Raw genomic sequence first — 15203 nt, forward strand, 5'->3', positions numbered from 1 at the left:
TGACCAAGCGATTATTCTTTCACTCCCCACTTCCTGTAAATCAGTCAATTTAATGGCTGCCTTTTCCATGTATGCTAATGAGCGATTATTTTTATAAACAGTGCTCGATGGCTTCAGGCGCAAGGGGACTTCCTGTAGCCCCCTACACCAGACGTTCCGGTGTCCTCAGTGGCGTGCTTGAATTTGATATTGTGTTTTTTAATTGTTAATGCTTTTTTTTTTTTGATAATTTTTTTTTGATATCTATATTTTACTGAGCCAGTGCCAATTTGTAAGCCCCTGCAGTGTTTATTAAATGGAATCTATCAATCCACATGATATCAGCATTGCGCGGGCGTTAGAAGAATAGCAAGAGTTGGTCATGTGGATGTGGAAACGGGAAAGGAAATATGTCCGGGGCTGTTGTAACTGCGCTGTTAATTCAAACCGAAAGCACTGCTGTGTTTTCAGCTTAGCTTAGTTTAGTTTAGCTTACCTTAGCTTGTCTTAAACTAAGCTAAGCTAAGCTCAGGACTCACAGGCGGACCCAATGAACTCATTACTTTTATTATGTTTATTGTCGGGGCAGAGCAACAGGTCAAGGAGGCAGGAACCAAAGGGAGTCAAGAGACCAAACCAAGGCGTACTGACGAGGTGAAGACTGGCAGGTGTGCAGGTGAGACAGGTGCAATGATTGGGAAGACGCCCAGCCCACACCGAATTAAGGAAAAGGAAAACAAACAAACAAAAAAAACAGAACAGAGGGAGAGGCTTGCGCAGTGGACAGACACAATGGATTCTAATACTGCACCTTGTTTGCAAATGACGGCAGAATGTCTCGCCATTCCTTCGTAACGGCTAAGCGGATTTTTGCGCTTTGGTTAAGGTTAACCTCAGTAATGTTGTGTTTAGTGCTTCAAAAGATGGACCAGGGTAAATCGATGAACCAATTAGAAATGAAACCACACAATCTCCTTCTGGGAACCGAAGGGACTATTTCGAAGAATGTAAGTAGGTAAAACTATTTCCATTTGTGGCTAGGAAGGGTGGGAAGTCAGCGTCAATGACTAAATCTCATCAGAAATTGTTCACCAGTTAGTACGTGAGCACTTTTTTTGCATCGAGTTCTTTCTTTGTCTTCATACTTAATTATTTTTGAGGACTACTTTTTAATGTAACCCAAGTCATATTTCTCATACTTGAGTACATTTTGGGTGACTTATTTTTTTTTTTGGTGGGTACCCTATTCAACTTTGACCCATTTCTTAAGTTAGTGTATAAATCAGTTAACGTGGCCATAATTCAAAATCCATCACCTCGGGCTCGTGTGCGTCTAGCGTCAACATTCACGCGAGCAAATTCTGACACCTTTAAAAAATAAAAATAAAAAATGATGTTGACCGGCTCGGCTCTTAATCCGACTCAGAGCAGCCGTTTGTGGGAGTGGCCTCCGGCCTGAGGTGTGCGAGGCTATATTTTGTATTGATGTGACGGGAATCACCTCTCCAGCATGCTAGTCATCTGCCAGTTAGCCTTTGTGGTACGTTTCCGTTTGTTTGAGCAAATTATGGAGGAGGAAGGGGTGGAGATACCAAATATTTTGGTTTCTCTTTATTTTATCAACACTTTTCATTTGGGAAGCTCATATCAACTAAGTTGCTCAACTCTCATATAATTTTGAGAAAATTTATTGTGGAGATTCAAAATCAAAACTCAGTTGTGTTTCGTGAAAACTAATAAATAACGTTAGTAACATAATCAAATTTGTACTATACTACTTGAATATACTTTTAACCTTCAAGGCCATTTTCCCTAGCTGACGTATGTTACAATGGAACACATGTATTTGCGGTTTCCCCTCCTGTCTAGCTGTGTAGCATTATCCATAATTACGTGCATAATTTTCTCTCCAGACTCTTCAATGCCCTGTCATTTTGTTATTCAAAGTCACATACGTTCTGCTTTAATGTGGTTCCAGCGAGACTTCTTCAAATAGTGTACCATAGCACTTAATTCTGGTGTGTCACGAACACGTGTCGCTCAGGATAGCTTAGCAATTAGCATGGCTTCACCGTCTTTTGTTTCAGGCATCCCTTGTTTGCCACCCTGGTGACAACGATTCCTGACTTAGGAGCGATTCTGAAATGTGTTTAATCGCACAATCGGTATCAAACTGGCACTGTTGGTTACGTATCATGTGGCATGCAAAAAAATAAAAAAAACTGTCAAACTTTAACGAAACCTCTTTAACTCATCAACACAGGGTCAGTGTGTCCCTTGAGCCATTTTCCACTGGACAAGAGGCTATATCACCTGTCCTGCCCCCTCCGGTCCTGTCCGCTCATCAAACATTGAGGCTGAGCACAGAGGTATCCAGTTCTTTTTATTTATTTATTTTTTTAAATCTCCGGTTTCTTTGTATGTGGGACACCACAATAGAGCTCAATGAGCTCCACTTACATGTCGTCAATCTTTCCGTTTGTGTGATCCAATCGGAAAAATTTCCCCAGTAAAGTGATTACAGTGATTGTAATATCAGATATCACTTTTACAAAAAAAAGGCAGGAAGTAGTCAATTTTATTGGCCACTTTTGCTAATTTATTAAAAATGAGCCCTAATTTCAGAGCGAGTTGTTTGTGTTGTATTTTGGAATTCTCTATTGCACAGTGACTGTTTTTTCATTTTGTCAAAAATAAATCAAAACTCTTTCTTTAAAACTATTTGTTGAATAGAAATTTTAGGATCAAAATTATTCGTGGCATCAGTTACTTGGTATCAGCATCAATGAGTACTTGAGTTGGGTACTCATACTGGTATCAATCTGAAAAAAGTGGTGTCAAACATCCCGAATCATGAGGATCAAGCTCTGGAGTGACTGGCATGGCTGCTCGAACGCCGTCCCTGTCTACACAGGAAGTGATGTCATTCAAATGAGTGCAAGGGAAAAGTGTTCAGTTCAACACGGTGGCTTAAAAAGGTAAAAAAGTATTCAAATTTGGTGATGTGAGCATTTAAAAAAAAAAGTTTTGAGTTCCCAATTTCTAAGTTACTATCAGTAGAAATCAGAGTGTGCCAGCCCTTCTTTAAACGTTGCCTGCAAGGTCTCTCGCCACATGCGGGTACGCCACTTCTAATTTCACGCCCAGCATAGATCAAATCGAAACAGATGACTCAAAATCAAACTCACCATCGCCACAATTACAATGCCTGCTATTAACGTATGCGGCGCTTCCAGACAAACTCCAATCGCCAACTAATACTGCCATTACGAAAATTACCAATTGAGATTTTCACTCGTATTTCCCAGCACTCTCGAAAGCATCGTAACCGCACCAACTTTCCTGACGGCAGTAAATGCACTTTTCAATCACTCCCTCGCGCATCGGTCTTGTCGTGGTTTGCACTGCAGCCATCTGCTAAGCGCTAGTTCTCATCCCTAAACAGACGGTCCCCCTTCGTGTACCCAAGGTACATCCCCTTATCCCCCTAACTACCACCTCGAGAGAGGTCTACCAAGCCAACAAGGGGGTCACAGTTTCCTGAGCAACTTGAGCAGAAAATAATGGCAAGTGACCCATTCAGAGCCATATGCGCCCTTCTTGCAAATACTGTACATTCAAATATAATTTTTTTCTCCTCTATGTTGACTTTATGATAATGCAGGTAAGTCTGTCTGCAACAATAGCCATCAATTAATTGTCTGTAAAATTCTTGTGGCCAACAAAATGTGACCCTAACTTGTGATGGAGTATAGGTGGTACAAAAGTAACCCAGATAAAGGTACACTCGGGATAAATGATAGTTCTCATACTTTTTGGGTGCAAGGATCTCTGACACGGGAGATTTAATTTTTTTTGCCCCCAAATGATCCCCTAGTGCTGAGCTAGCTGATGCAACCCCAAATAGGTGTGGGCCATTATGGAAAAAAGTAATCATCACGATTTCGAAGTGATGATTAATAAACACAAATTCATTAATGAACTTTGATATTCTGCCACTTGAGAGAACTGAAAAAGAAATGGATCAAATAAGGTAGACTCGCAGATGGGCACGGAGAGCCACAGCCGCTGATGCAATTTCAGCCATTTATGGAACGGGACAAACAAAAATAATATGAGGACCATGTTCTGGGATCATACTTTTGTGCTGTTTTTACAGTTTAAACTCTTGAATAGTCGGCTGGCTAATGAGGTTAGCTTGCTGCCCCGCTTGCGACATGTTCTTTAGCCCACACAACTGTTCTTACTTTCTTCAACTGTTTCCTTCTTACTTAGAAGACGTTTAACTGCTCGGAAGGAGAGTGACACGCCGGGCGAATTTACAACCGCAAGTTGAGTGGAACAGTTGAGCGGTCGCACCGCACACAGTCATGGCGACAGTACACATGGGTTAACGTCTTCTCACATATCAAGAGACGGGAGGGAGAAAACAACTTGTCACACAAGAGAGCTAGATGCTAGCATTGTTTTTACATTTGGAATTGGGAGATCTGTTACTTGTGCTACTTCCCAGACAAAATGGAAATAAAAAATATACTTAGATATACACTGTATATGCATGCCACAAAATCCAATGAGGTACAGTAAAAACGAATGTAGCTTGGTATCGTGCATGGAATTGGCTTAGATGCTAACATTAGCATTACATTTGGAGTCCATATACCATTTTATTAGGTATAGGTAATTCCGGTACAAAATGGAACTTGTTCATGAAAATGTAAATATTTTTTACACACAAGTACACATCATACAAAATAATGAGATACAGTAATAGCTAATGTAGCTCTTTGGAGCTTTTCCTATTTCATGGCACATTATGCTAACGGGGCTAACAGTTTTTAACACTGGTATGTAGGCCTATTCTAAACATTTATCGCTGTTTGGAATGTGATAACTTTCATTATTTTTTTAAGGAGGCCTATATCCGAAGTCAATTTTTTTTGAGGGGGTAATTTAAAGAAAAAAAAAAAGCGACCGGAAAATTTATATATACAAAAACAAGTATACATAGCAACAACCAAATGAGTTTTAAACTTGTTACTCTTCACAGAAGAGGACTAGAGGCAACACTAGCATTTCATTTCGTGTCTGCATTGCAGTTTGAATGTCCTCTTCTAAAAAAGATTAAAAAAAATAAATGGCAGTATAAATGTCAACATTAATAACATTTGGTCCGGTTCTTGAACTGGAACATTTTCCATATTTGTAACTGAATTTTTTTTCTTCCCTGTGATTTCCCTCACGGAAGGCTAAAACCGTAGGGTCAATATGATCAGTTATTACAAAGAGAGAATGTTATGAACAGCCATGAATGTGATTTAATGAAAGATCAGATGTGTTTTTATGAGCGGAGGGATTAAGCGTGTAGACGGGAGGTACTGAACAGACATGTTTATGGGTGTTTTAATGAAGAGACATGACACCGTTACTGTAATCCTTTTATGACTTGGCGGTACCACAAAAAACAAATCGTCAGACGTTTAGTGGCGGGATTTCCTTCTCGATCTCTTATCAGCTCTTTTATGAAAACAATGGACGCTGCCCACGTGAGATTGGCCGCCCCTGCGCTCACAACGTTCTCTTCAAAACCAGATGCTGCCTTCTGGGCACGAGCCAGCAAGTGTACGAACAGGAAGAAGCCGCAAATCAGATATACGACACTTGCTCGGAGTGATATGACCTTTTTTTTACATTTTCATTTGTATCTGGACCAAAATGTGTGTGGTCGACAAGATTGTGTTTACACCCGATGTTTTAACCTCAAAGATTGTGTTGTACCTGGGGTTATAATATATCATTGCTCCATCGTTAACAAACATTTTATATGCTAGTACGACAAGTACTATAATCCCATTCATCATACTTTACAAGTAGTTCTGTACTACGAAGATTTAATGAGTTGTGTAGTGTTCACACAAATTCCAAAGCAAAACCGCAGCAGTGAATCTACGAGCACCATTATTTATATTATCTCCATGTCCAAAATTGTGAAGACTTTTTCAATGCCTGCATATCCATGTTAGGATTGCCAATCTCTGATGTATGCGCTTTTCCCTACGGTTAAAAACACTTCCCAGAAGTCCCAATAACCTTTTTGTCAAAGTAAACCAAAGATGAAGAATTATTGTTTTGAAGCTTCTGGCCAGTTAGAGCTAGCAAACGCTACTAACCGGGTTACCCTGTACAGCCTGTACCGATGCTGTAAATCTTGAAAGCAAATACGGACTAGTTTCCATTTTTGCAACTTTTTCCACAAAACGTAATAATGATTCAGACCTCTCTAGTGAATCAAAAAGCAGCTCACAACAAATCTAGCCACTTCTCTCGCCGTGAGACTTTTGGATAAACAAACAAACAAAAAACCCCAGCTCCTTTTGAGAAAAGGGTGCCAGTTATTTGGTTTCCTAAAAATCGTTTCGAGTGACTGACAATTCCACTGTTTGAGTCCTAGTCTCAGACAAAAACTAAAATACAATAAAATAAAAAAAGTGCTTAGACCAGGCTCAGCTGCTGGTGAGCGCAGCGTTGTCAGCCACGAATGGGTTCACTTCATGGAAAATATTGAGTTGGGTTCTCTCTGAAAATCACTTCTCTCGGTTGTGCCCCCTTCGGCTGTTCCCCTGACTCTCTCTGAGATGAAATTGTGTAATTTCACAGAGAACCGACCATTTGCATACAAGCCAGTCAATTTTCCGCAATACAAAAGTCAGTCATTTGGAACTAAACGCTCATGGCGAATGGACAGACGAGACATGATGAATTGTTTATATTTACTTGCGCAAACTGGCTTCTGAATGACACGTTACTTGAGGCAACTTGCGCAAGTGCGCTACTGGTTTTGGCATTTGGAGACGGCAAGAGCCCGTTAAGCTCCATTTCACAACAAAGGGATTATCTGAATTACTGGTGACATGCGTTGTGTGGGACAAGCGCCTATTGGCACGCACTCAAGCGTGACGAACCAAATGCGTCCGGCCACACACACTCACACACACACATGCTGGATTAATGCCTGAGATTCCTGTGGAGGAAGATGGAAAGTATTTCCACACATTGCTATTTAATATAGACCTTTTTTATTATTATTTACATTGACACATGTAAGACATCCATTATACACAGCAACAGTAAATAAAGCCTCCCGTTTAATAAATACCAATGATGGAGAGGGGAAAAACCCATTGATAGATGGTCCAATTCTCTTTTTAAGTTTCTCAAACTCTCCGTTACCGAGGCGACAAAATATACAGTACACGCACACCAAAACCAGCATCTCAACATTTGCTATATATATATGTACCGCGTCTTCATTAAGATGGTCCCCTTCTGATATGACTTTACAATATATGCACAGTGAAATGTATATTTACACAATGTAGAGTAAAGAGAACATGTTCAGGGCATTCACATGACAACGACAGAGTGACCATGATGTGAATGGGCGAACTTGTATTCTGTGATGTCATAATGTCAAGAAAACAATGCTTTAGCCATTTTTTTTCAGCGTTTGGATGAAAAAAATAAATAAAACAAAGCCTCCTAATCAAAATAATGTTAATGACTATTATAACATCAACTCTTCAAAAGGTCTGGCTCAAAAGTTGGCCTTTTTGGTATGAAGCTACCATTTAGCGCCAAAATCCGGTGGCTTGTAGTTGGACCAACACCTATTAGGGAATATGAATTATTCACCTATTCGAGTTTTTAAAAAATTATCTATTCAGTCTCCGCATATTTTTGAGCTCTTTCTCTAATGCATTTGAATGGCGCCAACACTATACAAATACGAAAATGGTGATAAGTTCATGAATTGTAGTAACTCAGTCTTGGTTGATATTTACATTTTGGGGGAGGAGCTGAATTTAACCTGGGTTGTTAGTGGAGAGTCTTTCGGTCGGTGAAGGCCCTCGTTATCGAGGAATGCGGCCCCCAGGACAAGGCGACGGCTCCTGGTGCTTGTGTCTCCGATGACTGTAGAGGCCCAGTCTTCCCCGAAAGCCCCGCCCGCAGGATTGACAGAAGTGGGTTGGGGGGCCGGGCGGTTGCCGGGCCCTCTCCTTCCTCCGCGCTCGCCGGTCCTCCTCCGCAGCGACGCGTCGAGTCTCGAGGACCTGGACCCCGCCCCGCACAGCCCCACGCCAGGCCGCCCGATCCGCGGCCAGGTCAGCCCACTGTGCCGGGGGAATCCGGCACCGCTGAAGATGACCCTTTAGCTGGTCTTTGAATCGTCTTTTCGGGCCACCGCGGGGACGGGTGCCCTCCAGCAACTCCGCGTAGAGGAGCTGCTTCGGGAGACGGTCGTCGCTCATCCGCTGCACGTGGCCGGCCCACCGCAGTTGGGCCAGGGTGATCATGGCCTCGATACTCGTGAGGCCAGCCCGGGTGAGGATCTCATTATTAGTCACTCTCTCCTCCCAGGAAACGTTGAGGAGAGATCGGAGTCGTCCTTGGTGGAACCTCTCGAGCCTCTTGATGCTGCTCCGATAGAGGGTCCAACATTCGGCGCCATAGAGAAGGGTCGGGAGGACGACAGACTTATACAGCATGATCTTCGTGTTGGTGGAAATGGCGTGATTCCTGAAGACCCGACGACCGAGGCGTCCAAAGGCTGTGTGGGCTGCCTGGATACGGTAAGTGAGGTCCTCCGTGAGGCCGGCGTCCTCCTGGATAATGCTGCCCAGGTAAGGGAACGCCGAGACCTGCTCGATGGGTTCGTCGTCTATGGAGATTTGGGGTGGACGATGGATCAGGTGGAGGGTCTTTGTCTTTTTGGTGTTGACGGAGAGGCCAAAGGCCCTGTACGCCGCGGCGAAGCCGTCCGCGATGAGCTGGAGGCCCCCGGAGGAGTTGGAGACCGCAGCATTGTCATCAGCGTACTGGAGTTCGCTGACGGTCGTGACCATGGTCCCCCGCCTGCTCCTCAAACGGCTGAGGTTGAAGAGCGACCCTTCAGTTTGGTAGCGTAGAGTGATTCCGTGCTCCTGGACAGGGGTGACGTGGTGGATGAGCGCGGCGATGTAGAGGCAGAACAACGTCGGTGCCACCGTGCAGCCCTGTTTGACTCCGGTCCGAACCGGGAATGGGGGAGTCATTTCGCCCTGAGTCAGGACGCAACCCTTCATGCCGTCGTGAAACATCCGGATGAGGGATATGAATTTGGGGGGGCAGCCTTGACGTTCCAGCACTTTCCAGAGTGCTGCTCGGGGCACAGAATCAAACGCTTTGGCCAGATCATAAAAGATGGCGTGGAACTCCCTCCGCTGCTCCCGGCACTTCTCCAGGAGCTGTCTGGCGCAGAACACCATGTCCGCGGTTCCCCTTCCTGGACGGAAGCCCGCCTGGGACTCCGGAAGAACCCGCTCAGCGAGACAGGTGAGTCGGTCGGCCAGTATACGACAGATGAGTTTTCCAGCAGTTGACAGCAGCGAAATTCCACGATAGTTTCCACAGTCGAGTTTGTCGCCCTTCTTGAATATCGTGACGATGACGGAGTCCTTCAGTTCCCCAGGCACCGTCTCCTCGATCCAGCATTGAAGGATGAAGGTGTGGAGGCGGGTGAGGAGATGTGCACCCCCAGCTTGTAAAAGTTCTACGGGGATGTCGTCGACTCCAGCAGCTTTGTTCTTCTTCATCCTCCTCAGGGCTCCGGAGATCTCCCGGAGAGTCGGCAGCTCCGTCATCCAGTGTTGCACGGGGAGCTGGGGGACAGGATCGAGGAAGCCGTCTATTGCGCATGTCGGACGGTTCAGGAGCTCCATGAAATGCTCCTTCCATCGCTGGTGAGTATCCTCCTTTTCCTGCAGGATGGTGCCGTCCTTTGCCTTCACAGCCATTGGAGGACTGTGAGCCGGACCGATGATCTTCCTCGTTGCTTCGAAGAAGGATCTGGTATCGTGACGGTCAGCGGAACTCTGCATTTGGTGGGCAAAGTTGACCCACCATTGATTTTGGATCCTCCGGATCTCTCTCTGTGCTTCACTCTTGGCTGTCCGGTAGGCTTCTTCAAGTCTCTTGGAGGAAACGCAGTTCTGCCATGCAATGCGAGCCTCTCTCTTTCTTGAAATCAGTGGCTCAATTTCTTCCAGGTTTTCGGCAAACCAGTCGGGATTTCTCCTCTTCTGGACACCGAGGACCTCTTCCGCGGATTTGGTGAGCGCAGTTTTCAAGTGCTCCCAGTCTGAGTGGACAGTGGCAGGAAGGGTCCGAGGTTGAGTGTCCAGTTTGTCCGCGAGGGACGTCTGGTACTGTTCGAGGACTTGGGGATTCCTCAGCAGCCCAACATTGAAACGTATCCTCTTGGGGATCTTCTTCCTTCTTTTCGCAGGCGCGATCTTCAGCCTAAGTCTTGAGGCTACCAGCCTGTGATCGGACCATCCGTCATCCATGGAGCGGATGGCCCTCGTGACCATGACGTCGGATCGGTCGCAGATTCGGGTAAGGACGTAATCGATCAGGTGCCAGTGGCCGGATCTTGGATGTTGCCAGGTGGTCTTGTGCTTGTTGGCCATCCGAAACAGTGTGTTGGTTATTACCATCTCCGTCTCTGCGCAGAGACCAAGGAGTAGTTCTCCATTTTCGTTGCAGTTGCCAACGCCTTCCTTCCCCAGAGTCCCTCCCCAAAGCTGATGGTCCCGGCCCACCCGCGCATTGAAATCCCCCAGAACCAAGAGCTTATCCCGGGGGTTGACGCGGAGGATCAGGCCACGCAGCGCGGCATAGAAGGACTCCTTCGCCTCCTCCGAGGCGTCCAGGGTAGGTGCGTAGGCGCTGATGATGACAAGGGATTGGGATTGACACAGAGGTAGGGTGATGGACATGAGTCTCTCAGAAGTTCTTACGGGGATGATGTTGTGATCCCTAACCAGACGTGACTTAACGCAGAACCCTACACCGTGAATTCTTCTCTCCTCCACAGCTCGTCCGCTCCAGAAGAAGGTGTACCCGTGCCGAGGCTCCTCGAGCTGCCCGGCACCAGGAAGACGGGTCTCGGAGAGGGCCACAATGTCCAGGCCGAGCTTCTGAATCTCAAGGGCGATGAGGGCAGTCCTGCGCTCCGGTCTCTTTGCTCTTGCATTGTCCATCAGGGTTCGTACATTCCAAGCGCCGATTTCCAGGAAAGCAGTCCGGTTTTTATATTTGTATTTGTTTCGCCCGCATAAAGGATGAATCTGCCGGAGGCGGGTCTCCAGCCGATCGATGGCGGTGATGGGCGTGTTTAGGCCGCCTTTTATTGGCCCTTCCTCGGATTGAGGGGAGCAGCGCTGCGACTAGAGAGTCCTGCTCCGCCACCGTGGTCGCTGCCTCTCCCCTGCACCATCACCAGTTCGCAAGGGGAGCGACCATCGTGCCACGGCCGCCGACGTGTGGTTGTGGAGCTAGGGACGTGGGCCCTCATCTGAGCCTGTCCCCGACACCCCGCGCCATCGCCGCCGGACTTCTTGAGGTTGGGGGATCGGGAGAGGGGGGAAACGGGTTGATGGGGCAGAGGGGAGGGGAAGAGGGGGGGGGGAGAATCGCCATCCTGGGGGCTATGTAGCGTGAGGGAGGGGGACGGGTCGCAACCCCGCCCCCGCACTTCGACCCCGTGGCCAGGGTCCACGGCAGCGCGGTGGCCGACGGTGGTGGTCCAGGGGGTCTGCAGCACCCGAGGTTGGACCGTGGATGCGCCGGGCCCGGTGTTTTATTTTGAAGGGTGGGCATTCCTTCATAACCCATGGGGATGGTCGGCTTGGGGATCCGGTCCGACACCTTGCTAGGCGCTTAACGCCAGGACTGTGGTGGATTTGTATACCGCCGGACGCGGTCCCGCGGGATTTTGCTGACCCGAAGGTCATTACCACTTCGCACCAACTCTCCAGTGATGGAAAGTCCCGTCAATTCGGCGTGGAGGCTCCCTTACGGACTTCACTGCGATCCACTAGGAATTGGCGACGGTTTGATCCGCACCTTTGAGCCTAGGGATCGCAGATCTTTTGCGAAGCTACCATTTAGCGCCAAAATCCGGTGGCTTGTAGTTGGACCAACACCTATTAGGGAATATGAATTATTCACCTATTCGAGTTTTTAAAAAATTATCTATTCAGTCTCCGCATATTTTTGAGCTCTTTCTCTAATGCATTTGAATGGCGCCAACACTATACAAATACGAAAATGGTGATAAGTTCATGAATTGTAGTAACTCAGTCTTGGTTGATATTTACATTTTGGGGGAGGAGCTGAATTTAACCTGGGTTGTTAGTGGAGAGTCTTTACCACATGCTTGTATCGGCTCACTTCCTATTCATTCTGAATTTCTTCTCAATGGAATCATGAGTAAGGCATTTATTCTTCATGCTAATGTTGTGAGATGAATATGAAATGATATTCAAGTATTTCGGGAACATAGTTTGTGGTATATTCGCAGTTGAAACTGTGAACTTGGGCAATTAGAAACATTCTTAGGGGTAGGCATCAGATTCTAAGGTGGTTTCACAGACAATGATGAATAATAGCGAAGCCGCTAATAAGTATTATTACACGGATTCTTTTTTTTTGGAATATTTAGAGAAGTGTACACACACTCCACCAATTCACAAACAGATGTTGAGACACATTAAGAGGGCATTTTCCTGATGGGAACAAAGGAAGCATGTTGTTGTGGAGCGAACATCTGGACTTAAAGGGGAGAGTGGGGAAAAGCAACTTGTGGCCAGGGAACAATGATGATAATGAGGAACCTTAATGTCTGCTCTCCAGAAAAAAAACTCTCCAAAAAACAACAACAACGGAAATCTCTGAAATGGCAGTACCAGCATGTAAACAATGAGGCAGAAACACAAACTTTTTTTTTTTCAATGTTTGATGTTCACCTGCTAAAGCTAGCCCGCTAAAGCTTAGCATTTGTCCCCAGCGTCTGACAAAAAAAAAAGTGGCAGTGAAATGATCTGAAAATCTCCTGAAAGCGGATCAGGCGGTCTTTAAAAATAGCTGATTTAAAAAAATAAAACAATAAAGTAGCTCAGTTTGAAAAGTTGGACCTTGAATAAAGATCACCTTCATTTGAAACATGTAATACTGACAATAAAAAAAAAAATAATAATAATCAAAAAAAGTAAAGGGAAAGCTGCACTACGGGATGTGTGGAATGATATGTGATAAGTGCCTCGAGAGCATTTTTCTTTTTTCCATTGCAGAGAAAATCTGATGTCAGAAGTGTAAGAAAAACTGGTAAAAAGGAGAAAAACTTCAAAGAGAGCTGATAAAACCATCATTATGACAGACATCAGGGTGTAATATATATATATGTATATTTAGGGGTTTTTTTCTTTGAAGAGTCCTCCCTTGAAAGTCACAGACAGTCACATTCATGACAAAATGTTCTGCTTTATTTTGTCTGGAGTGCCCACATGGGGGCAAAGTAGGGGGAGGACACTTTTGTTTTTTTTGGGCAACACAGTCTTTGTGGAGAATGTGGGCAGTCTTTTTCAGGGATGGGGACAGGTTGGGGGAGGGGGATGGCAGTGTTTTGTTTTTGTTGTAGTAGCAGAACATGAGAGGCACTTCTTTTAAGAGGCGGGGGTGGGGGGAGAGCAGGGCCCCTCACACCCGCTGGACTCCGAGACCCGTGCCTTCCAGGAAAACCTTGTGCTGGGCCAGTAAGGGCTGCGTCGGAGCGCCGCTGCCGTTTGAGCTGAGCTGGAAGGACGTGTTGGGAATGCTGGGCTCCTCCTCGCCATCTTCCTCCCCCATGGGGGCGGTGGTGGCGGCGTTCCTGGAGGGCACCGTCATCCTGGAGCTGAAGTTCAAATAGATCTGGGGGGGGGGGGGGGGGGACCAGTGCCCCAATCAGCATTTGTGACATGGGTGTAGACAAGGAAATTAGCATGGGTGTTGAGTTGGATATCGAGGATTCTCTATAGTCTCACTAACTAATACAGTGGTACCTCTACTTACAAACGTCTCTTCATACGAAATTTTCAAGTTACGTAACATCTCAACAAGAAAATATTGCCTCCTGTTACGAAAGAAGTTTCAAGATACGAAAGGTAAAAATACAGTATGGGCTGCTACTCGCAGCTCAGAGTTTCCTGAACGCAACATACTTTTAGCTGCTCTGCCATTGGCTACTATCGAGCATCATCCTGGCATCCCATTGGCTAAGAGGGACCGCTACCGTATGCGTCTGTGTGTAGATTGATGGATCGATAGATCGCTCATTATGCTGAAGTTTGCCTTGGACATTTTCGAAGGAGCCGACAAAAGCAAACGTCCTTGGATCAGTTCTTTACAAAACGCCAGGCAGAAACCACTTCTGAGAGAGAACATGAACCGTTAAAAGTTAAATGACCATCATTTTCATTCTTTATTCTTTGTTTTATTATGCACAACTCTCATTTATTGTGCAATTATCTAATTGTAACATATATTTGTTACATATGTTAATGAATTTTTATGTGTTAGAAAACATTTAAATTTGTAAATTAAAAAAAACATGTAAATTTCCCCAGTGTGGGACTAATAAAGGATATCTTATCTTATCTTATCTTAACATTTATGTCTGAATTTTGGGGGGGCTTGGAACGAATTAGTTCATTTCCATGGAAAATGCGTCTCTACTTCCACCATTTTCTACTTACATTTCTTCCAGAACCAATTAATCTTATAAGTAGAGGGACCACTGTATCTGGATTTTGGCTTGTTGACTGCATCGTCTGCACTCTCCTTCTTCCCTATCTCGCTCTAATTATAATTGACGCAGAATGCATTTTAAAAATGCAAATACATCTAGTTTACCACAGGGATGCCAACAAAAGTGTTTTAACATATATAACACAGGCTCCGTGTCTTGAGTGCAGTGTCGCCACGCATGAAATTATGTCAATGGATGATGGGTTTGGTGTTTGGCCAACTCTGCCCGAGGTGTCAACACTTACGTGCTTGGCTGCGTCTGACAGCTGCTGCTCGATTCTCTCCACCACCTTCCTGAAGGAAGGCCTCTGGATAGGGTTGGCGTCCCAGCAGGACCGCATGATCTCATACCTGGGGAGCAGTCACACGTGTACCGTTGTCACGTCGAGACTCGGATTCACTCACACCCTCTTAAGTTGTTCTGGGAAGGAACTGAGTTTACATGTGCTCACTATCATCTTTGGCGTGCAAGCGCCGATGAATGACGGCAATGACAGGTATGGCGGGGCGTTAATAAGGCGACTATGCCTTATAATGAATTGGAATACTGTACGTTC

The 15203-nt window shown here is 45.6% G+C and overlaps 1 protein-coding gene across 2 annotated transcripts in view; it reads right to left on the reverse strand.

The window, feature by feature from the left end:
- Positions 1–12486: 12486 nt before the first annotated feature.
- kita (KIT proto-oncogene, receptor tyrosine kinase a) overlaps positions 12487–15203 on the reverse strand; it is a 28494-nt gene continuing 25777 nt past the window's right edge. For both annotated transcript variants that reach the window (XM_086116501.1, XM_086116500.1), the window contains exons 20-21: positions 14892–14997; positions 12487–13770 (exon numbers count right to left, since the gene is read on the reverse strand). In XM_086116501.1, coding sequence (XP_085972627.1) covers positions 13558–13770; positions 14892–14997 — 319 coding nt within the window. In that variant the 3' untranslated portion in view covers positions 12487–13557. The remainder of the gene's footprint in view (positions 13771–14891; positions 14998–15203) is intronic.

Source organism: Hippocampus guttulatus, chromosome 7 (genome assembly GCF_054856545.1).
Source record: "Hippocampus guttulatus isolate MCC_2025c chromosome 7, RoL_Hgut_1.0, whole genome shotgun sequence".
NCBI classification, from domain to species: Eukaryota; Metazoa; Chordata; class Actinopteri; order Syngnathiformes; family Syngnathidae; genus Hippocampus; species Hippocampus guttulatus.